Source organism: Venustampulla echinocandica (assembly GCF_003357145.1).
Source record: "Venustampulla echinocandica strain BP 5553 chromosome Unknown scaffold_7, whole genome shotgun sequence".
Classification (NCBI taxonomy): Eukaryota; Fungi; Ascomycota; class Leotiomycetes; order Helotiales; family Pleuroascaceae; genus Venustampulla; species Venustampulla echinocandica.
Window position 1 is genome coordinate 78,864 of NW_022474212.1, and position 23,730 is coordinate 102,593.

General features: G+C 49.0%; 5 protein-coding genes across 5 annotated transcripts; 2 read left to right on the plus strand and 3 right to left on the minus strand.

The window, feature by feature from the left end:
- Positions 1-1,962: 1,962 nt before the first annotated feature.
- BP5553_07961 (Uncharacterized protein) lies at positions 1,963-3,983 on the plus strand (the record flags this gene model as incomplete). Its single annotated transcript, XM_032016584.1, has 3 exons — positions 1,963-2,261; positions 2,314-3,041; positions 3,217-3,983. The coding sequence occupies 3 exons, from the start codon at positions 1,963-1,965 to the stop codon at positions 3,981-3,983; spliced, it is 1,794 nt and encodes a 597-aa protein (XP_031866875.1).
- A 1,671-nt stretch (positions 3,984-5,654) lies between these two features.
- On the minus strand, positions 5,655-6,793 carry BP5553_07962 (uncharacterized protein; the record flags this gene model as incomplete). Its single annotated transcript, XM_032016585.1, has 2 exons — positions 5,655-6,140; positions 6,221-6,793. 2 exons carry the CDS (start codon positions 6,791-6,793, stop codon positions 5,655-5,657), a joined length of 1,059 nt encoding a protein of 352 aa, XP_031866876.1.
- A 1,657-nt stretch (positions 6,794-8,450) lies between these two features.
- On the minus strand, positions 8,451-16,299 carry BP5553_07963 (SAICAR synthase-like protein; the record flags this gene model as incomplete). The annotated part of the gene is made up of 7 exons (XM_032016586.1): positions 8,451-8,536; positions 8,589-8,637; positions 8,687-8,739; positions 8,793-8,820; positions 8,877-8,930; positions 8,977-9,075; positions 9,124-16,299. The coding sequence occupies 7 exons, from the start codon at positions 16,297-16,299 to the stop codon at positions 8,451-8,453; spliced, it is 7,545 nt and encodes a 2,514-aa protein (XP_031866877.1).
- A 1,255-nt stretch (positions 16,300-17,554) lies between these two features.
- On the minus strand, positions 17,555-18,526 carry BP5553_07964 (putative initiation-specific alpha--mannosyltransferase protein; the record flags this gene model as incomplete). The annotated part of the gene is made up of 1 exon (XM_032016587.1): positions 17,555-18,526. The coding sequence occupies one exon, from the start codon at positions 18,524-18,526 to the stop codon at positions 17,555-17,557; it is 972 nt and encodes a 323-aa protein (XP_031866878.1).
- Positions 18,527-19,403: 877 nt separating this feature from the next.
- Positions 19,404-23,596, plus strand: BP5553_07965 (uncharacterized protein; the record flags this gene model as incomplete). Its single annotated transcript, XM_032016588.1, has 3 exons — positions 19,404-19,583; positions 19,634-19,762; positions 19,913-23,596. The coding sequence occupies 3 exons, from the start codon at positions 19,404-19,406 to the stop codon at positions 23,594-23,596; spliced, it is 3,993 nt and encodes a 1,330-aa protein (XP_031866879.1).
- Between the last annotated feature and the right edge of the window lie 134 nt (positions 23,597-23,730).

The following is a 23,730-nucleotide window of genomic DNA, read 5'->3' on the forward strand; positions in this document are numbered from 1 at the left end:
GGTGCGCTACTATACAAAATTAAATTGTTGTTTAGCCAGAGACATCGAGGAAGTCAAAGGAGTGTTAGAGGAATAGGTGAGAACAAGACCTACTGGTCATAGTAATTGCGCTCGAGTATTATAAAGGCGTGGGTGTCCTCGTCTTAAAAACATATGCATAAAATATTTAATTATAATTAATTAGTTATAGTATACTTTGCCCTACTTAGTTACTCTAAGTCTTATATACAGTTATTTGCCTTCTAACATATAGTCCTTCTAAGAAGGCGAAGACTAAAAACACTTCTATATAGTGCCCTCTGCGAACCTAAGAGTTACTCTCAAGTCTCCCCCGAGCCAAGATTTAGTCATATTCAAGTTAGCAAAGCTACTAGGCATAATAATACAAATATAGAATTTATCATTACTATAAGGCCTTGGGTATATAAACAAGACAACTACCCTTAAATTAAAGAAACATAAATATATAATTATAATACCCAAGCACTGTCTATAGACCTCCTCCTAGGCTTGTGCTCCAAGAAATTCGATAGCCGTCGAGTCCGATGTTGGGCCCGATAAGTCAAGAGTGCCGAAGTACCGAGACATGTGCCACAGACGGCGATCGCGGCGATACGTTTGGAGAATACCGGCCCGGGACCCTGGAATGCCCGCCCGGTGAGGACCCTGTAGGGTCGCCCTAAAGCTCCGAGGCAGGCTGCAGGGCCTCTAACTGGTTGGGCAGGCCTATAACCTATTTCTACGAAGTAAACCTATTGCGGAAGTCAACCCCGGCAATCTTCTGCCCTGAATGCCAGGAACCGTACTACGTAAGGGGTTGAGACCCTACGAACTACAGACTGCCTGCCGGGAATTACAGGGTGTCGGGCCGGTATTCTCCCAATTTTCTCCGTACGGTCGCGATCTACATACAAGTGCCGGACCTATCGCCACTCTAATGAAATCCCTTAATTCTCACATACCTATGCAACACATAAAGAGCCGTCACGACAATCATTACGTTTACTAGTAAACCGCAACTAACGGCATTCTACTCCAGGTAAACCGACATTCTGAAGCATGCCTAGGAATTACCGAGGCCCAGCTTCTTCCAATCACTTGACTCGGCCAGACATTTACTTACCTAGGCCGCGACGTATATATCCTTTGGATCTTTGCTTTCACCCTTTTATTAAAGAGATTAATCAATTCAATATCTTAAAAATTCTATGACGTATTATGATCAATGGTACTTATTTGGTCTCAATTATCTGATAGAGAACCTAATACGGAACGTTAACGGAGCCATAGGTATGCCATCCTAGGAATATCTTGTGTTTAGCAATAGTCCTTCCTTAAGATCCATTTTTCTTCTTTGGTTGGCACGTGTTATGTACGTCGGAAATCGTGTGCTGCAAATTCTATTAGCCTTATAACACTCTCCTGGAGTGGGAGTATAAATGCGAACTGTTGATCTCCTCGTCGTAGCCATTTTTACTAGGTGTGGAGAGAATTGAGTCGGGGTGGCTGCTTCGGCTAATTCTCGGGGGTTCCACTCACCCACTCACCCACTGCCGCGCGCTGAAACTACTTACTTCGTACAGCGTTATGGTAGCCAACGGCGTCATCTGTCGATGGAGCCCCTAAGCTCCGCCTGATGTCATTTTTGTGGACGGTGAAAATGGCTCCTCCACATGAGATCCAGTAAACTCCCCAGCTTTGATATGGACCCGGGACAGGTACAGTGTTATCTAAGACGCAATCTAAGAGGTAAATATTGTATGGTATATAAGATGAACATCTGTCTCTCCCCACGGCTGATTTTGCCACATTTTTCTATTTCACTCTCTGCGTTTGACTGCTTCCTACTATACGTATAGGCATCGTCTAGAGCTGGAGAGTACCTAGGAGCAGTCTGTTCCTCTACATTCTTTTATATCAAGTCTGTCCTTCACCGTCTTTTGGCTTACGCCATATATCAAAATGGGTCTCACAAGCCGGTTTAAGAAGTCTGATACGGCCAGCGATAGCGAGATCTCAGAGAAACGTCACCAAGAGCAAAATACATCTTCCCTCGTCTATGATGGCACCAGCAGCGAGGAGGCCACCACTGGCACGCATACCCCAGCTGGTACTACCCATTTTCAGCCTGCCGCCAAAAACCACCTCAAGTCATATATGGGCCTGACCGGTAGAAACCTTCATCTGGCAATCTCCATCGTGGCCACCAACGGATTCCTACTCTTTGGCTATGATCAAGGAGTTATGTCGGGTATCATCACGTATTGCGGCCACTCCTATGACGCCCGGATCGTTAGCTAACAACTCTTTTAGTGACCCTGTTTTCAACGCGTACTTCCCAGCAACCAACGGGAACTCCACAGTGCAAGGTATCACGACGGGTATCTATGAGATCGGTTGTCTTTTTGGCGCTATCTTTATACTCATGTTTGGCGAGTGGCTTGGCCGTCGTCGATCTTGCATCATCGGTGGCTGGGTCATGATTATTGGTGTTGTGATTCAGATCACCGCTTTCACCGGGCATCAGCCCTATGTGCAATTCATGGTTGGACGAACAATTACTGGTGTTGGTAATGGCATAAACACATCGACTATTCCTACCTACCAGGCCGAATGCTCCAAGTCTTCGAACCGTGGTCTCTTGATCTGCATTGAGGGTGCTACAATCGCCTTCGGGACAATGATCGCCTATTGGATCAACTATGGCTCCCAATTCTCCGACAACGAGAGCGTTCACTGGAGATGGCCCATTGCTTTCCAGATTTTGTTCGGTCTCTTCCTCTCCGTTATGATGGTATTCCTTCCAGAATCTCCTAGATGGCTTCTCAGCCGTGAGCGTTATGAGGAGGGTGAGAGTGTTCTCGCCTCTCTCCATGGCCTGGAAAGCCACCATCCCGAGGTCCAGCAACAGAAGGCTGTTATCTTGGACTCTATCCGCGCCGCCGGCGAAGGTGCTAGCTTCAAGAGTCTGTTCACCAACGGAAAAACACAGCACTTCCGTCGCATGATGATAGGGTGTTCTTCACAGCTATTTCAACAAAGTAAGCAAATTATCCGAGACCAAAATTTTCTTTCTGGGTCGAGATACTGGTTGGGCCGTGGTGTGATACTGTCATAGATCACTTACCGCACTTCTGGTATCACCACTCGAGGCTCCCTATATTCTACACCTACTGTTTTTATGAAGTAGCACTTACTAACGTCGGTATTTACTAGTTGGTGGTTGTAATGCTGTGATTTATTACCTCCCCGTATTGCTCGAGGAGAATCTAGGCCAGAGCCGTAAAATGGCCCTCGTCATTGCAGCTGTAAATGTGACCTGCTATGCTATCTTCTCAACATCATCTTGGTTCTTGATTGAGAGAGTTGGCCGCCGTGCTCTCTTCCTTTGGGGTACGATTGGCCAGTGCCTTGCCATGGTTATCACTTTCGCTACTCTTATCCCTTCGGGCATCAAGTCTGATAACACCAGCCCCGAGGCTCAGCAAGCTGCTAAGGGAGGTGTTTTCGGTCTCTTCGTGTTCATCATCGTCTTTGGAGCTACCTGGCTCCCCCTGCCTTGGCTTTACCCCGCCGAAGTCAATCCCATCAAGACTCGCGGCAAGGCCAACGCAATCTCTACCTGCACGAATTGGTTATTCAACTTCGTCGTTGTTATGGTTACTCCAATCATGACTGCGAACATTGGATGGGCAACATACCTCGTCTTCGCCATCATCAATGCCTGCTTCCTGCCTTTCGTCTACTTCTTCTACCCCGAGACTCGGAAACGCTCGCTTGAGGAAATCGATATTATCTTCGCCAAGGGCTATCTTGAGAAAACAAGCTATGTCACTGCTTCACGGAACCTGCCATTACTTGACGACAAGGCAGTTGAAGACTTGGCCAACCAGTATGGTCTCGGTGATGAGCTCCGCAGGGACAGGCACGTCAGTAAGGAGGGTGCTCCTGATGACTTAGCACAGGGTTCTAAGTCGGGTTAAGCGCTTTGCTTTTCTATCCTTTTTCCGACGTTTGCGGACTGTTTTGAGACTTCAAATACCGCTTTAGCATTGATGAACGAGGTACGATACAAATCATCTGGCGTTCTGCAAAAAATTAGATATTAGAATTACTAGACTAGATGTCGAAGTATGTAGATGTGTTTTACTTTCGCTGGCTAAAGTAGAACGGGAGCTCCATTATATAGACAGATACAGGATAAATAGAATGGCTGGGACTGAACTGAAGTACTACTGATGGTGAAATCTTGACGCTGGAAGAGATTCCCGTGAAAAAGTCCCCATTCCGCCCATTACACTAGGCTTATTCCAAGGTCCCTTTCTTGGGTTTAATACTACGACATGCTTGGTGATAAACACCGGGCTGTCTTATAGGTTTGGCCACAGTGTCGGGCAGGGCAATAAGGCAAGCTTGAAAGATATTTCAAGCTCTAATAAGGCGTTCTTCAACGGATATGGCTAAGAATTGAGAACGAACTGTGAAAAGGGAAGGACTTTTGCGGTGACACGTTCCTGTACTAGGAAGGTAATTTGAAATATGTACGGTATGTCTCTTCCTAGGGGATAGAATGCAAATCGCCATCCAAACACACTTCCACCGGCGGGCGGGCAGGAAGAAGGTGCCGTGCACCTGGAGGGAGCGCGCCCTCGGGGCTTCTGAGACGTTATCACTTGAGATAAATTGGAGGGAGGCGGGGCGTCAATAATTAAGATGGAGCTCGGGGTAGCGACAAAAAGTTGGGGGGATTAAGCAAAAGGATGCGGTTTCTCTTGAATAGGGTTCTATTGAATATCAAGGTTGAAGAAAGCGAAGTGGGCTAGGGGTGCAGTGAAAAGAGGGGCGGGAGTTAACTAATGAAGCGTAGGTAATTAGCGGAAGGAAAGAGGTTTAAGGGGGAGAACGAATTAAAATTTGATATTCTATTTCGGCATGAATATGGGACCTTGTACGAGTGATAATCGCACAAGGCAAACCTGCCTCCTTTCTCCGGTGCTGGCGGCTCTTGACCAACTCATCCAATCCTGGCGAGAGGAAAAGAGGGGGTGGAAGAGTAGAGGAAGTGCGTCGTCGTGTCGAGATGCCGCTATAGATATTGAGTGCGCTTTTATCGATAGATGGAGAGCAGCTGGCCGGACGGTAAAAGCAGCAGTGAAAACTCTATGCCCGAAGGAGTGCTAACATGCGAGTGGTAGGACGGCGGTACAATGGGAGCTAGATCTGGCGGCCCGCCAACCCTGAACATAATGCTACGGAAGGTATAGCTCATAGAGAGTAGATGTAAATTAAGAGCTTCGCCTGAAAGGCATTCTTATACCTTACCTAGTATAATTTCTAGAGGGATAAAATAAAATAAAGCAAGAGAGTGAAATAATATACAGATTAATTAATGTACTATGTGACCTATGAACAAAACCGCCACCGGACATGCTATGTACGATAACAAGGGGTATCTTGATCTAGGTATACAGTACACATACATATATGCCCTGCCGCTAACTCCTCGCAAAACCCCGGTTTGAAAATGCTAGCAGAGTGCTCTCCTCTATCGCAGAATGCGTCATCGTCGGTCGTAGACCCTTGCCCATCGTGTGTATCATACCATGCATAGGCCCCCGCAAATCGGGTCCAAACAAGGCAACGTAATCCTCGTATTAATGACAGTAGTCGTAGCTGCTGTATTTCCTCCCATCTGCCCACTCGGTCAATAATCGAATGGTTAGAGCGTTGGCGTCCCGATTGGTTTTTGCGAAGATGGTATCAAAGGGGTGCAAGGTCATGCCGAAGTAACTGTGTTCGTAAAGTACATTGGGATAGTGTGCGCATACATCCTCGTAGTTATCCCGCGAGTGAAATGCCGCCATCATTGAACTCACTCGGTATCCAGCTGCCTTGAGAAGCGGTGTGGCGTAAACCTCGATTGCAACGGCATCCCAATATTCGTGTGGACACGAGTTTATACCCGGGTGTTTCATTTCCGGAACTGGTTCCTTCGGAGGATGAGGCGGAAGAGAGTCTTTGAGGGCCTTGACCTGCTCGTCGGTGGGAAAGAGGAGGGTCTCCATACCGATTCTATCCGTGGCCCAGATCATGGACTGGACGTGGTTCACCGGTGTACAGTGAAAGGTCATGCCGACCAACTACGAGTTGCGAGTTAGTACTTTGTAAGATATCCCCTAAGCAGAGGAAAGAGAGTTGGCATTTCTCTCGAAGATCCTACCTTGACCTTGTCCGTGAGTTTGCTCAAGTACCTGTCACTCCAACATTCATCTGTCCAAACCGGCATAAACGGACCCCTAATGCTAGCGTTCATCGTGATGAATTTGTTGTATTTCTTGTAGAGATTATCGGTGCGTAGAACCTCGGCGAAACCACCGAGGTCGTAGCAATCGTTCGGACGGTGGATGTAGCGGATGTTGGGCGCCTGGGGAATGATGGCCTCGGCTTGATTGTCGCCATTCAAGATAAACAGAAAATCGGCAGCGGCATGAAGGCCATGCGCGATGAAGTACTCAAGGTTGGGACGCGAGTTGTTGGTTTCGAAGTAGGCATAGAGAATGAGAGGACGGTCTGAGGTCGTGTCATTGCTTGCGCCGTCGGGATTGCCCGTCGCCACAGTTGGTTGTGAGGAGGAGGAGGAGGAGGAGGAGGAGGAGGAGGGAGGGAGGTTGTCGGCAACGTCGATTTTGGAGTCCAAACGCAGCAGCCATATGCCCCAGATGAGACATAGAAGCGTCAAGCTGCCCACCCAGTACATGCGCGACTTCGAGCTGCCAATGATCGTGGCAGACATGGCGAAGAATAGAATGCGCGGAGGAATCGAAGCCGAAGAACACAGCCAAAAGTCGAAAAACCGAGGACTTCACGATCCCCCGAGTCCCTGAGCTATCGAAGGGCAAAGGAGGAGGTCAGGACAAGATTACTCGTGGGCCAAACCATGTGGATCTTGGTCTTGATCTTGCAGCCGTCGACGGTAAGGGAGGAGAGAGGAGGGAGGAGGGAGTTAAGTCTGCACGGCGAAGTCTGAGATCGTGGGATGGGAATTCCAGTCGTAAGCCGCGCCATGCTGTGGTGGGTTAGGACTCGGATTCAGGAGTCTTGGAAGTTGGGACTGAGGGCGCTCCCTGCCAAGATGCCCGCTCCAACATCCAGCACCAGATGGGACTTTCGCAATAAGGCGGCTAATCATCATGCCAGCCGAGTAAGATGGGAATGCCGCGCCAAGAGTGGGAGGGAGAAAGAATGGAACCTTTTGCGGAGAGAATGTTTCGCAAATTTGGGTTGCGCGGTGTACGTATCATAGGAAACAAGTCGTGTATTGACTTGCTGACTTGCAGTCTTGCTGAGTCCTGACTCCTGAGCCCCTGACTGCGGCGGTGGACCTAAGGTGGATAGCACGGAGTAAGTACGAAATAGCACGAAATAGCACGAAGTAGCAGGTGTCAAGCGACTGTAGCAGCATCAGCTTATTACAGTACTGTAGGAAGTACAGTAGGTACCTCGCGCTAGGGGACGAAGTACTGAATAGTGCCCGGGCAGGGTGCGGGTAGTAGGGGAGATAGTCAGATAGTGCAAGGAAGAAAATAAATAATAAGATTGCCATGCTCCCTGGGCATCTTACGGAGGGATCAACCTGTCCTATCCAACGATTCCAATCTCGGCACACGAAGTACTCGTGCCTTTAAACGAGTCAGGGCTCAGCAGTCAGGATGATCCATTCTTCGTGCTTGACGCGGTACAGTCATGCCTCGTAAGGGATGTACCTGTCACCATTCACGACTCAGCTGGGTGCTGGGGATACGATAGCTAGCTAGCATATAAATATAAATAAAGCACGTGAAAGAAGTTCGACGAAGTACACACAGCACAGTATAGAGTACCTCCGTAGGTAGTGGTCAGCCTTTTCTTTCCAATAATGGTCCGGAAATGGCTTCTACTTCGTACATTGTATGCACTTCATCTGGGGTCCTGGGACTAATTAATTACTCCGTTTAAGGGGTCGCACGGCCCCAACCGGGTTCCTAGACTGGTACCGAGAATAATGCCCGGAGCAACATTAAACACTCCCTGCTGATAATGATACTACTCTACTCTAACCATCAGAGAAGCCCTCAGAAAGAAAAGGCACATGTATTATTGCCCCTATTGCCCCTATTGCCCCTACGCCACGCTTATCCAAGGGCTCAACTGTACAGTACTTCGTACAGTGCCGTGTCGCATTCATTGCGCATGTCCTACTCCAAGTAGCGAACTCCCCAAGGAAACAGAGTTGGTTATCATTCTCGATGTCACTAATATCACATATTTATTATTCCCAATAAACCACCCAGCGATCCCGGCCCCTTGTACGTATACTTACTATAAATGCTCATCAGACCCCTGCACTCCTATAAGGTCGTAATTTATACTTCGTTTCTCCGTCCAACTCGAGCTCACTATGGCAAATGACTCTATTCAACCACTTCGACCGGCTTTGGTTCTCTTTGGGCCGGCTTAGACTCGACTGCCGGCTGCCAGTGATGCCAGCTATTGGGGGCTGTGGCGAGGTTAGCAATGGGGCTAGTCGTATACTTAAGAGGTATGGGTACCGTAAAGAATGTACCGATCCATGGCCTCTCGGAACCGGCTCTTATACTCCTTTCAAAAGTTAGTTGTTGATCCATAAATAGATAAAGTCAATCAATACCTTCGGTGAAGTTACTGTAGGCCGGTTTCGACCTCCGCCTGCAAATCCGCGATCTGAAACGGTTAACCACAATACGATCAATCACCGTGTTGCTAGTAGATAATACCTTTGATCCAATATTCAAGCTTTTTATCCTGGTCCAATGTTAACAAAATAGTCCTGGTGAAAGTCGCAGTGCATAAGTGCATACCCATGTATATGTTCGGACTACGTCGATAATCCCAACTACAAGTTCCTTACGGGCCTGCTACTATTAGTACAGGGCCAGACGCTGAGAAGGGATGAAATACCTCATCAACAGCAACCATTAACGAGTAATCCATTACATCATTCCGCTGCAAGAATAATGTGTCATTGAAAATAGCAGCTTTTAGGAGTTTCTTGGAATGCTATTGAAATATGAGCTCAAGATCCAAACCTTCGGGAACAGAACTTACCTCGCGAGCAAACAGCGGTGATTCATAGATGAACTCAACCATATTCTCGTCCAGAAGCACCTCGTTTTGTTCGCCAGTTGACTGGATTTTGCGATTTCGCATAGAACCTTTGAGATCAAAGATGCGGGTCAAAGAGCGGTCGTAGAAGAGGTTCTCCATAACCAGGACGTCCCATTTGATCTCCGTTCCTGTAATTGGATTTTTGATGACTATTTGATAAAAGCCAAGCATCTTCGCAATGACAGTTGGGAGTTCATGGAAAAGCGCCTCGGCCATGATATTGAAATATGCCGGGGCAAATTTTAAAAACGCCGCTGTCTCAATAGGAGAAAGCGACTTCACCACCAGTCTGTCATCTAAAGTCTTCAGGAAGACAGACTTAGTCTTCCCGCCCTTCGAATCCCACTTGAGACATCTTGATAATGACTCGACAATACGATCAGCAACCCCACATTTCCTCCGAAGAGCATCGAATTGTTCGGCATAAAATATCTTGCACTGCATTCTAGCAGACCCATCGGAAAAGGAGCAGGAAAGATGGGTGCCAGTGGCGCGAAGTAGGGAGGTTTCTACTTCGGCGTGGTCCATACCGTCCTCCGAAATGTCAGGTGTGCCAGAGTCTGAGGCAGCTAGGGGAGGGTCACTATGAGCAGCTCCACCCTGAGCGCGTATCTCTTCCAACTTGGATTTATAGGACTGAGACTGCAGCGTGAATGCTATGAGCGAGCTTGGTTCATCCTCCCGTATTATGACATCCTCGTCTGCGAATATGTGGTCGCCAGCACTAGTGGGGTAGTCTAAGGGAGTCCAGCCGCTTGCAGATCGCTCTGCCCAGAAATTGGTCAACATTTTCAGTAGGCTTGACTTCTCGTGCTTTGGAACATCTAGGGATATATCGGCATTAGGCGTGGAGAGAGATTCCGCTATCTCGGCAGCTCCTGGAATAATATCGTCCAGCAAGGGATGGTCAACGTCGCTCGTTGCCCCGTCGTCATCAGAGGCAGTTTGGCTGACCGTATGCTGGTTGTCATCAGTTTCCACTTCAGTCGCAGTCTCGTCAGCAGCAGGAACCGTATCAGTCGGGTTATGTGGCGCCGTGTCCGTATTTATAGATGTAGCTTTGAGATTGGGAAGATCCCCAACAGCAGCTCTGAGTTTAGAATCGGGATGCGGTGGTTGTGGTATCACAAGATCTTCATCGCTGAGCCTGCGCTCCTCGACAGCTTCGTTTACATCTTTGTAAACTTCAACAATAGGCTTTGACGATGCCTTTGGAAACGCCCGCGACTGCGTGACCTTTGCAGCACGTTGCCTTCTATCTCGCTGTCGTTCCCGCTCGAATTCTCGGCTTAGCTGCTCGAAGTGCTTGGCCAAAGACGACACCTTTGACTCTTTGCGCTTCCCTTGAACTGACCTTGGGATTAAAGAATGCCCTTTTCGGTGAGCTTTCATGGAAGCCAGGCCTAACCTCTCAGAAAGTTTCTTGTCTGTTGGTCTTATGGGGTCGGTTGCTGAGGGCTTTATTGCTTCGAGAGGCATAGCTGGGACGTCATTGGAAATCTTAGTATCACTTTGCCTTGAGGGGTTGCTTGGTGTATTTAATCGACGTATGGTCCCAGCTGGCTGCGACTGGGTACGATTCAATGGTGGGGAGGTAGCTATACCAGATCGTCTAGATACCCCACGCTCAACTGGCCGTGGGATGCTAGAAGTCTCGGGATGTACCGAGTTATAATCATCAGGGGACGTGGGGGCCGTCTTCCGCAGTCGTTCTACCTTCTCGGTCAATGTATTTTCCAATGGCCCAGATGATAGCTGATGCATGGGCGGCCTTTCCGAGCCTGGCGAGCTTATTGGGCCAGAAACGTCAGTTGGTATCCGGGCTTCGGTTGTTTTTGGGTTCTCGATGACATTGGGCGTAGGAAGCGCAAGGTCAAGATGCTCAATGCCCTCATGGTCCAGGTCAAGATTCTGCGCTTTTCTGGCTACCTCTGTGGATGTCTCTAGCACCGTTCCTAGGGGTAGCGTGTCGGATCCAGTCGGAGTCTCCTCCTCCACAGGAGCTAGAACACCCTGAGCTTCCCCCGTAGAGGTATTTGAGGGATCTGAAGGCAATTCAACCGACGCCGAGGGTGATTTCTCATCCAAATCCGAGGCAACATCATTTGACTCCGCGGATATTACAGATGTGGCTGAGCCATTATTATCCATGAACATTCTTTTCAGCTGAAGTGCTGCCAGCCTTCTGATATCCTTCTCTGACGGAAAGAAATTAGCGTCGAAGTCTGCGAATGCATTGTCCCACTCAACCACCTTCTCCTGCATGTCTCTAACAGCCCTATTTAAAGGAATGATCTCATAATACTTGGATTTCATATATTGTTCTCGGAGCTTTCGAATGAGAGCAGTGTGTTCTTCCTGAGCACGCTTGAGAAGCCTGTCCACCTCACGCTTGCAAGCTTCGGCTTTCTCTAATGAAACACTGTCGACATTAATTCCTTTGATTCTTGAATTGACCGAGGTCATGAAGCGGTTCCATTTGCCTTCGATTTTGGTAAACAGGTCATTCTTTAATCTCAGGTCTTTATCAACCTTCCATGTAATTCTCGTCCGTGGCACAATAATCTCCAAAACGTCGATCGGGTCGTAATGTATGCGGACAGCAACATTTCGATATCCAAAGTACCGCAAGTGATCGCGATGAATCCCGTGGGGACAGAATCCAGCTCGGAGATGGAGTTCACTGCTCCAGAAAGATAGTTCTAAATATTTCCCAAAGGAGTATTTCCACGTACTTTCGGACATTGGCATGACCTGGGTCTCTTTCTGGCATACTTTGCAATAACTCCACATAAGGATAGAGTCCTGGAGCCCCTTTATCTTGCATGGGAACTTTTCCACGAAAACTGTTAGGCGGGCCTCACCATGCACATACGTCCTGTGGTGTTCTGACATCTTACGGTCGCAACCATTAGAAGTGCAAACTGTATTGATGCTCCTGCACAGATCCTCGACGTAGCTGCCAAGTGTGCAGTCAGGGTCAAATTCACGCCCAGGGAGGTCAAACTCTTTATAGAACGCCAAAGACAATAGTTCTGGTCCAGCACAGGGAATAGTGGTCGCAGTGCACACAAGGGTGTGCAAAACTGCAATAGTCTGGTGCGCGAAAGGATCGAAGAGGTGGATATTCCCTTGGATGGCATTCTCCCACTGGCGCTTCTGCGTTTGATAATTGTGTAGAGCCTTGTCATATTCGGCATCGTGAACAGCATGCAGCACCTCCATTATTTGTCGTGGTGCTTTCTTCACTGTTTCATGGACCATCTCGGGCTTTATTAGCTGGAATTTCTGGGGCTTCGACTGCTCATTCTCGGTTTGCTCCTCAAAGGTATCCTGGTCCCGGAGCCGTTTCAAGTATACTAGTCTCCTCTCCTGCTCCCGCGCTCTCATTAGTAGATAGGGCTGTACAAATTTTACGAAAGGAGAGACGGATAAGATTTTAGTTTGATGCTTCGCGACCATATCGCTATAAAATGTAGGCATCGGGATATCTTCTGGTACCTGATCCTCATGAGAGCTATGAGCGTGAGACTCGTGGGCCGAGATAGATTTCGGCGCCCCTACAAGGGGCTGTACAGATTTTTCGTTAAAGAGTGATTGGGACTGAGACATGTCTTCGTTGCTCCCTTCGGCACTGGTAGGCTCTGAGTCGTGAGGGCGATGTCTTCTAGCATCGTCACTGGTTCTGTTGCTGGGTGTCTCATGGCTCCCTCCAGCGTCAGTCACGACTTGCAGATTATTATTTGCTGCAACAAATGCATCACGTGGCGCAGTAGCATCTAGATTCCCTGAGTGAATCTCTTGAGAGGCTTGTTGCAAACTTGGTGACTGACTGCCGCTGTTTTCAGCAACCGATGGAATGAGTACAAACTCATCTCGCATCAGGCAGACCTCAAGTTTGAGGTTGTATACAACGTACACCATAAACTCGGCGATTTGTTTCATTTTAGTGAGTATGTTAATATTTGCTCCCCGTAGAGCAATGGTGCAGCCAAGGTCCTTGGGACAACCAGACAGATATATGTATGTCTTCTTCTTTCCAGGTATATCGTTATGGACGTATGTTTTGACTTCAAAGTCAGAACATTTGCCAATATGGACCGGCCGCAGAGCGACCATGTCAATTGAGCTTATGACTTCGGTCTGAGCACACCGCGACACGGCTTCGATGACTGACTGCTTCACGTTGTATGCTACAGCAATATTGGCCTCGGCGAGATATTGCAGTGCCAATCCAGAAACCTGTTTCTGGACCAGAAGAAGCTGAGGTCGTAACGAAGCAATCCTGTTGACCATATTCCTTAGGAACTCTTTCTCCTGGGCCATGACCGGCTCAAGACTCATAAAATGGTGTTGGTGTCGTTGGTATTCAATGGGAAAAGATACGATCACAATACGTGGATTGGAAATGGCTCGCGGCATACTCTTAAGCGCAAGGTTCTTTGAAAAAACCACGCCCGATACATACGTTGTATCGCCTGGTTTACCCCCAGGGATTTTCTTGAGTTTGACAAAGTGCCGAATATCCATGTCTTCACCAAGCCTGACGTTGGGATTTACGTCATCTGTGCACCGCAGGAGGATAGGTATGAGCGCCTTCTCCCAAGCAGGAACGCAGGGCACATTTGCATCCTGTAGGAGTTGTCGTAGCAATCGCCGGACATGGTATAGACTCGCATCGTTTAGTTCAATACCAGGTGCTCTAGCTTCTCTCATGGAGGTGCCTCGGGTCACACTCGATGGGGCAAGAGTCGAAGCTGACGAAGAATTTTCTATGCCAGTGATCTCTTCATCTAGGCTGCTAAATCCTTGAACAAGTGCCCGGGGCGACCCCCGAGAATGATGTAAATGATTACTAGCAGCACTGAGATTCCGACGTCGATTGGGCCGCGAGAAGCCGCCTTGAGAAGCGTTTCCGTTGCTATCATCAACCCCACGACTAGTGAAGCTTAAACCACTGACACTCTTTTCACCTGTCCGTGACCTATGCCTTTTGCTTGCGCTCAACAATGAGCCAAAACCGGACCTGTCATTCTCGAAATTTGGACTCAACATACTTCCACTATTCATAGTCGCGAAGATGCTCATCTGTTCATCGGCACTTGAACCTTCATCGGACATGTAGGGGGCTAAGTCGGGATCAATGATATTATCATCGTGGAATGCAGGCAGTCGCGACTTCTTCCCCAGGGTTTCAGTGTCTGTTCTGTGAAACGGCGCCCGTTCCTCGACAGTTGATTTAAAGCGCCCAAGGAAATTTTGCTTCGACTGATGACGTTTGTGGCCAGATGAGCTAGGACGCCCAGTGACCGAAAGACTTCTCAGCGACCTCGATGAACTTGGTCGGCTTAATTGAGGCGCATCTATCTCTAGGACTGCCGACCGTCTGTTGGTGGACCCGCCAATTCTTCGAGTTGCTGGAATTGCCATCAGCGGGGTTGGTAGAGGTCCCCCTTTATGGTCCTGGACCGCTCCTGGCTCCTCACGGTTATGATCTATCGCCTCTGCATTTTCTGTCTTCGTCATTGCTTCGAGCTTTGCTTGTTGTGAGTGGAAGAAAGTTGGCAGTGAGGAGTCGTCCTCAGAGTCATCAGATCCACTACTATCATGCCGCCTGTTAATAATATCAAGACATGTCTTGCATACCCTCAACGAACCGTGGACACCGAAGCGCTGGCCAGATACAATAGAAGTACACTTCGAATCAAAGATGCATCCGCATGTCCGACAGTGGTGCTTCCTCCGAAATGCAGAAAACGCATTTCCACAAAGAAAACACTCTTTGCAAATCTCATCGGCCATCCAAAATTCTTTACTGAGAACTTGCTTCCTCATCTGCTCAAGTCTAGCGTTGACGACTTCCGGCGGCCCCTCGATAGATAATGGCCTAGGAATGTGTTGTTTACTGGAGTTTACTTCACCAAGGGATAACGACCCATGGTTAACACTGGTATGTCTGGATGCATCCACCGAGCTGGGTTGGTCAGTGCTACGATCGGTTGATGATGCTCTTGATGCTTGGTAACTTGGTAGATGGGACGGGGTGATGCGATCAATCATAGCTGGTCGGTTTGATCTCTCGCTGTCACCTCTTCGTACGGCAGTATTTGATCGTGATGAGTTTGTTGCTTGTAGTGAAGACAAAGCTATCGATGCATTCTTAGAACCATCGGTGGGGACCCTCCGCATCTCGACTATCTCATCACTGCCACGAGGTTCTTGTCCACCTAGTGAGGCGCCACTCGTTCTCGTACCCTCAGTTACACCACCTTCTGAGTCTTCCGATTCATCAATAGGGGGTTCATCTTCTACAAGCTTATTCTGTGACATTTCACGCAGGACAAATGTTGCTGGGCGTCCGTAAACACTGGTAGGAGCACCCGAGGAGGTTTTGTCGGTATTTTGAATATCTGTTGTGCTGCGTGCATTATCTCCATCTTTAAACGCATTTACATTGACAGGAGCTGCTGCGGAGGCAATTGCCGGAGACACCGTGGGTTTGCTTATAGACGCCATAGAAGGTTTGCTTGATGAAGCAGATTTGGAAGTCGCGGGCGTCGAGATGAAGGATGTTTTGGACGATTTCATAGCTTGCGACTGACTCTCGGAAGAGTGTCCTGCAAAGGACGACGCTGTGGGCGATTGGAGCCGGGAGGATGATGTTGAGAGCGGAATAGGGGATACGGTGGCACCGCTGTCGTCCCTCCCCAGACCCATGGATGCCTTCGAGGCTGGGGTGGTAGTATTCTGGCTATTGATAGAGACATCGTCCGCCGTGTTATATTCTTCTTTATTCGGTGCCGACGCAGGCTTATCTTTCACAGCTCCCACCGCGCCTCTAAAACGACTGTATAGCCCGCTTAAACCATGCTGCATGATATCTCCAGCTAATCCTTTGCTCTCAGTGTTGACGGACGGAGGAGGGGGCGGGGCGAACTCGTTGAAGGTTGTCAGCGTCTCGGACTGGCATGCTGTACTGTGTATCTTATCAAGAGCCTGAGCTAGTTGCTGCTTATCCACCGGCGTTGACCCGGAGAGCGATGCCAGCGATCCGCGGCGGGACCGAAGGCCGAGTGTGACGAAAGATGCTGCTTTCGGGGAATCGTGACTCGACATTTTGGACGATTGGGCCTTTACATTTGATGCGGCAGTTCAATAAGAAGTGAGGGGTTATAGGGTAATAGATGTGGTGTCGCGTCGAGTGTGGTGTTTAAAAAGGTTGGGCATGAAATTAGGTTGGAAACGGGCTTCCGCAAGGACGACTTCCGTAGTAGCAGATCATGTCACAAAGTTTGGAAGCTGGTCGTAATCGTACGCGCAGATTTGATGGGAGAGTACTTTCGCATAGTCTAGGTTGAGTCAGTCATCAACATCAACAACCTTATACTAGCAGGAGTTGGATGCTAACCTTCCGATGGAGGCAACGTCGATGCGGGTTAGCAGTGGCTGCACGCGGTAGGTCGGCGTTTTGGGTCCATCTATCTTTATCCACCCGCGGCTACCAAGGGCCTGTCTTAGTCTGAAGCCTGAATATCATATATTTCTCCTAGACTGCGAGGGGTGTTTGCGTCGGCAGAGCTACTTCGTCGAGATACACCCGAGCATACGTCTGTTGTGGCAGCGGCTACAAGGATGCGGCCGGAAGGGCAGACGCAAGCCGTGTACTTCTCGGCGCCTTGGCTCTGTACTTGTACATGTTGTATTGCGTAAACTTCGCAGGTTGTGTATAGACTGGTGTAGATGACAAGAGACGCAAGGGGCAATATTATCTCGAAGCCGCCTCGGCCTTGGTCAGGCAGTCGTTGGCAGTGCTAGTACGAGTACGAAGTTTACTGTGACGCCGATGTGGCCGGTGTGGCTGCCAATTATTGGACAGCACAGCCACGACTAACTTTATCGGGCACAAACGTCATTCTCACGACCAGTCACCAGCCACCATTGCGGCCAGCCTCGCTCAGCCTCTCCCAGCCTCGCCCAACAGGGCTGGTTGTGCAACACCGCTTACTAATGGGGAAACGACACAGCTACGAAGTACTACGTAATACTACCTGGGTACGTAATATATTACAGGGCTACCGCTACCACTCCGAGGCAACTCAAATCACAAATATCGACTTTCTTTGCGCCTGGCTAACTAATCGGCGGACCACGCTACCACCACTCCCTCTGCCCTCTTCCCTCTTCCATCCTCCATCCTCCACCACGCTTCATGGTGCTATACATCGACGCTACATTGAACTATATCGATGCCGCCATGGCCACCGAGAGTGATATACGAGGCAGTCCATCTGAAGAGTGCTGGAAGTGCCGGTTTTGCGTCAACATAGCAGAATTGAACATGCGAGTAGGCTCATCAATCTGGTGTAGTGCCTCATTCTGAGTTCGACCCGTTGCGCAATATCTCACCACCAAGAGCATTCTTCCACGAACCCGCATAATGATGAGTGACAAGTATCTGGCCTTTGCCACTATCCCCATACTGCTCATTCATCGAATTCGCAAACGAGTAGTCGGGCAATACCAAGACGTCGCCGATGAGTCGTGGTTCTGTGACATTAGATATATTCCCGCCTTCGATCTTGCTATTAAGAGACAAGCTTAAACTCTTCAAAACAGCTTTTGTTAATCTCCGTGGACCTGAAAAGTCCACCACATCACCAATCATATCGATTGTCAGGTCTGCCACGCCAACGTTATGCTCCCGCGTCTTCTCAAGCACCGCCTCTATGCAGTCCTCGACCACCATCAACATATGCGGCGACTTGGGCTTTGCCATAATTGTCCAACTGGCAAACTGGCGTACCCATATATCCACGTCAAATTCAAGTCCAACCACGAGACCTGTGTTCTCTTTATACTGCGCTGGTATCCATTCGCCGATCGGCACATCTTCGCATGAGATGTCTAGATCGTTCCAAATTCCGCCATTTTCGTAGAGGATAAGGTAGCGGAGGATATCAGCTTTGACAATAGGGATGCGAAGGGCCAGGAAGTTTTCGAGGATATCGGGACGAGAAGCGAAATGTTCTTTGACAAAGGCATCGCCGGAGAGATCAGTCATGAACTCGTATTGGAACGTCGGGTTTCTGCCGAGACAAGTATCGACATATCCTTGGAGTTCGCTGTTTAGACCATTTGGACCGAGTTTATACCATAACATCTCTGGAATCTCTGGAATCGCCGCTGCTGGCGCCGCCCTCGAAGTGAAAGATGTTTTGACAGACGTATATGCGTTATTAAGAATCCAGGTTCGGCTTAGGAAGAAGTAAAAGAAACAGAAGCTTGCGGGCAGAGCAAAACGCAGCAATTTAAGCCCTACTGGCCGATGAGGAGAGAATAACATATTTAGAGGGAGGAGGAGGTTTTGCATTCGATATTCCAGGAAGGAAGAGAGCTACGATCTGGTTGAGCTTCTACGTATTGGCCTTAAACGGGCCTCACTGATGTGCCCTCGCAAACTGTAAACACTTTAATTCCTCAACATCCACCAAATATATGCAACACCAACACCAACACCAGGAAGACGAGACGGATCATAGATTGGAAGACCCTTTTGCCAGAGCTACCGCTGACTGTGGCCAATGATATAGCTTTGGCACCGCTGCGCATGCAGCCTTGGGAAAGAGCTGCTGTGCAACGTCGCGTTTGCGTCAAGGCGGTAAAAGCTAGAATTCTATTCGTCGCGGTAGGTCCGCTCTTTCGAGGATCAAAGGATGTATTTTTGGGGGCATCATGTTTGAGCTCTCTGGGAGCCGATTTGGTCCCCCTAAATGAGTAGAGCCCGAGTAGCCTGAGCGGAGGGTGCAGCGAGGCAGCGAGGGTAATTAATGCTTGAGCAGGGCGGCGATGCTTACTAACCGCGTTCGAAGGGATATCGAAAAAATGTCGTCTGCGATTGATTACCTAAGCGATAGGTACCGTGGAACGCGTGTGGAGGAAGCCCGACGCGACTGCGACCGACCTCGAAGTGAGTGACTGGCGAACCGATATTCCCAGCAGGAGAATGTAATGGCCATGCTCAATTCTCCCCCATCACCCCATTCTAAGCCTCCATCGACTCGTCTGCTCCCCGCCAAATGTTTCAATTGTCACAATACTCTCCTCGGATGTTTTCCTGGTCTTCTTCCAAGTATCCCGCTTCCGTCCACAAGACCTATCTCAGTGGTTGAGGCGGCAAGGAAGACAAAGACAAATAGCGGTATCAATCCGACCCGATCAAGATGTCTGACCTGATGCGAAACTGGATCCTCCCCTTGATAAAGGATGAGCTCACGCTCGTAGTAGAAAACTTCCCTCTGTCCTCTACCCGTGACCGGGAAGGACATATGGGTAGTTGTCGTTACCATGGATGCGGTTTCACGGTGCACCTGGGAGCCGGGAAGCCCGTCCAAGTCATTGATGTTAGATATTAGATCTTGAACTGCCTTATGAGGTGCTAATTTCCCAATAGCTCCACGGAAACCACGCCTTTAATGTCACTGTATCAGATGGAATGACCTCCATCCAAGCTAAGATACACGATCGAAATCTGACAGACATCGCCCTAGGATCCGTCATTGCTGTGAACCGTTACAACCTGGTGAGATTTCTCTGTCTCAGCTTTGCGAGTTCTAAGCGCTAACGTCCATTTTTGATCTTTGATTCGACCTCAAAACCGGGAGAACAATTAATCCTCGATATTCTGGACGTGACGGCTTTGGGCTGTGAAGGCTCCGCATCTTTCGGAAAGCCGATCACCATTTGGAATCAAAGCACGATTGGATCCCTGGTGGGTAAGCTCAGCGACTTGTTTGATGGTGGTGAAACACAGCCATCGTTCAGATCTGACTCTGCCTCTCCCCTTCAACTCCAGGAGCTTTGTGGATCTGTAGAAATCATGCCTCTAGCAATGGCATCTACTAGTCAAATCCCTTTTGCAACTCAGATGCAAAATCAAACAAAGAGGAAACGGGACATGGACAACGAGGCCAGGGCTTCGAACAAGGAACAGCTTTTAGGTGTTCTAATGAAGAAATGGAAGCAAAAACCCGCAGTTTGGCAGGATGAGAGTACCACCAACGGAGTAGCACAAGGAGCCTTGGAAGCATTGGGCCCCAAGGCCGATAAGCCGGCGGTTTTGTCACAAGTTTCAGCAGACAAACTTTTGCGCATATCATCCGGAATCGATGCGAACGCCAACGTGCGGCAAAGCCAAGTGTCCCTATCCTCGCAATCATCATTTAGTTCCAGCAACCCAAAGGCTCTGTCTTTGACGGCGGACAGCCCCTACCAAATAGCACTTCCAGCTGTGGCTTCCTACGACAGTGAAAAGGAAAACAGCCTAGAGAGCCTAAAGCCGGCAACGGTTTCTGTCCGTGTCTCTAAATCCAATAGTCCAAGTCCTGCTCTGGATGGCGAACCTAACGAGGCACCAATGCAAGTAGTTGGCCCATTTTTCGGTGATCCGTTCGCAGGGATGAGACGAGTCCCCCGAAGATATGTGCAACTATCGAAGGCCCAAAAAGAACTCTTAGCGCGTCAAGATTCTTGGTTCAAGCCGGGCATGGACTCACGAGCTTCATATGCTATCACCCCAGCCCAAGTCCAAGAAGACCTAATTACATTTATAACTCGAGTATCGGGCCAAGGCTCGGTGCGCCAAAGTCAAGATATAGATACAGGAAGTGGCGAATCAGAAACTAGTCATGAATGTGACAACGAAGTGCACGAGGAGAATAGCGAGGACTATCACAGTTCGATGAACAACGAGAATTTCGGCATCAGTGATAGCCACAGAAGCAACGAGAACGTATCACATTCCCTGGACAGTCCCCTCAATTTGGAGTCAACTTCGCCTGGCAACTCCCCCGCATTGCCAAGTTCCGGGTTAGAACGAAGCTATGCCACTCCTGCAAAAGCTGGGACGGACAATCGGTCCCCGACGGAGCATAAAAGCAGTGGAAGGGGGTGTAGCCCATGGTCCTCAAGTCCGGAAATGCACCTCACTCATACACTAGCTGGTTTGGATAGACGACTATTTCCACTTTTGGACGACACGGAGCAGTGCAATGATCCGGAAGGGCATACAAATGTGGGAATGTCGCCCGGAATGGCAAGTATTCCAAGACTGGCCCGCTCGTCTGGTGGAGTATCTCTGGAAAATTCCCGACCATGTCAGTCAAAACGAGTGCCCGTCGTATTTTCAAGCAGCCCTGCAGCTGAGGAGGAACTTGAACTAGACGTGCTGCATGCGATAGGTGAAGCCCCCGAATATAACGAGGAGGATACAGTACATATCACGGAAATGCCCGAAAACCCACCTTCAACCGCATTACAAATCCCGATGCTAGTACAAGTAGAACAAACCCCTGCTATCAAAACATATAACGACAACCACGACCCATCCTGCTCAGGCTCGGCTGCTAGAGTATTAAAACAAAGAAAGCGGCACCCCCAGCTCTCATCAGATCCCATTATTCCTGCCACGTGCGATGATTCTTCCAGTATTCAACCTGAGGTTTTGAGCTCGGAGCATACGAACGCTGTTAGGGAGTCTATAGCTACTGTCCAGCAGCTAGGTAGGGAGCCCCGAGACACTTTTTCGAAGAGGAGTGACGAAACAACCGATGATGTGGGAGGTACATATGAAGATTGCCCGACAAAACAAATTCCAGCGAGATTGGAATGCTCACCTATCCAAGACGGTACAACTCGGACGGCACAAACCATGACCGCCTTCTGCCTGGGGAAAGATGTAAAGCCCGGTGGTTTCAGTACCCATAGTAGCAAGGATTCGCTTCCTCCACATGACCTTGCGTGCGAATCAAATTCTCCTCAAGCCATTACTACACTCCCGGGCCTGATTTCGGCTAGCAAAGAACGGGCTGTCCGCCAGAATTCACCATCGCCGGTGCACCCCTTGAAGCGAGGTACCGAAACTCTTGATAGAGATCCTCAACTTGCTGGTATCAAGCGACGACGTCGTATGCAAGCGGTTTCAGCCATCGTTCTTGAAGAACCCGCGGAATTGGATACAAAAGCTATGGCCAGAGCTAGTAGACATATGTTCAACAACCAGCTTGTCGCAATTGAGCCACTTCGTTCCCTAAACCGGAGACGACCGGACTCTGAGCCTGACAGTGAAAAAGCCCCCCATGAACTTCGGCCAGCAACTCCATCCACACGAAATTCTTCTGCGAAACAGGTCTCAGGCGTACTTTCTTGTTCGGGAACCCTCCAGTCAACTAAATCGAAAGCACAAACGGTGTCAGAGACTCTTATAGAAGTACCGCAACCGGCTTCCATCGCTGAGCGTACAGTAGGAGAAAGAACGCCGAGTGCCCCTATTGAAGGAACCGAATCAGTTGACCCCTTGACTCTCACCGAAAGCGGGCTCAATTCCTTAACAGATGCAGATATCTATACCAGATTCAAAGCATCTTATCCTGACTTCGCTGGGAGTCGGAGAGCTTTCACTTGGGCATTGGTGTATGTGGAATGGCTACGGAAGGCGAAACAGCTTTTGCACCGGTCATTGTGCGACGACTTTATACGGGTAATTTCTTCTGACTATGTTGAATATGTCTCCAACATTCGGTCCACCGGCGGAGAAGCCATGACAGGCTGGTCATTTTATGACGAGACCGTGGTACAGCAAAAATACTCTCGAGGAATAATTTCTCCTAGTAACTTACAAGACGCTTTAGCTACACTAGAGCAAGAGGAAGTCCAAAGGATTCGTCGGCAGTTCAATCAGCCACGTGTGACGGACCCTACACAATCACGCGAGAAGGAAGTATCGACTTCTCCGCATCCTAAGCAACAGCAGGTCACTGTTGTGAGAGGAAGTACAAGCAAGTCGACCAGACGCCGTCTGCCATGGTCAAATACCACCCCCCTTTCAACCTCAAACGAGGACTTGCGAGGCCCGAAAGGGAGAAGTGCAACATCGACACCCTCACCTCTCTTGCGCCACAAATTCTCTGAATTATCGCAAAAGTCTAAATCCTTTGTGGTACACAGGGGTGCAAATAGGCCACGCTCACCTGTGCCTGGGAACGGATCAGAACCACCCTCTACGAAACCAAGTAAGACACGTCGAGTAGAGTCTCGTACATCACCGTCACCTGACCCAACCCAGTTCAGGACACGGTCACAATCAGCTTCGAATGACGCGTCATCGAGAAAAGGTGGCCAAGGGCATACAATAGATGGCATTACTAAAGTGAAGGGATGGCTCAATGCTAGAGTTGAGGCAGAAACAGAGCCGCCTTCCTTTATGACGTTCATCAAGCGTCGGAAGTCGAGCGGTGGCTTCTTGTCCAACAAATCCACGCCTAGTTCGACCCCGGAGAAGAGATTTTGCACCAAGGCAAAACAACCTATAGCCGAGCTCAAGGAGCCTGAAACTCAAGCATGGGAAGTTCTAATGTAGGAACAGTACGTTGATTTCAAGAAACATTCGAAGTAGTCACATAGATAATGGGCGTTTTGTGCTAGTTTTGGGTTTGGAGCTCAGTGTTGTGGTGTTGTAGCTTAATGTGATTACCCATTGTAAAAGATACTCTA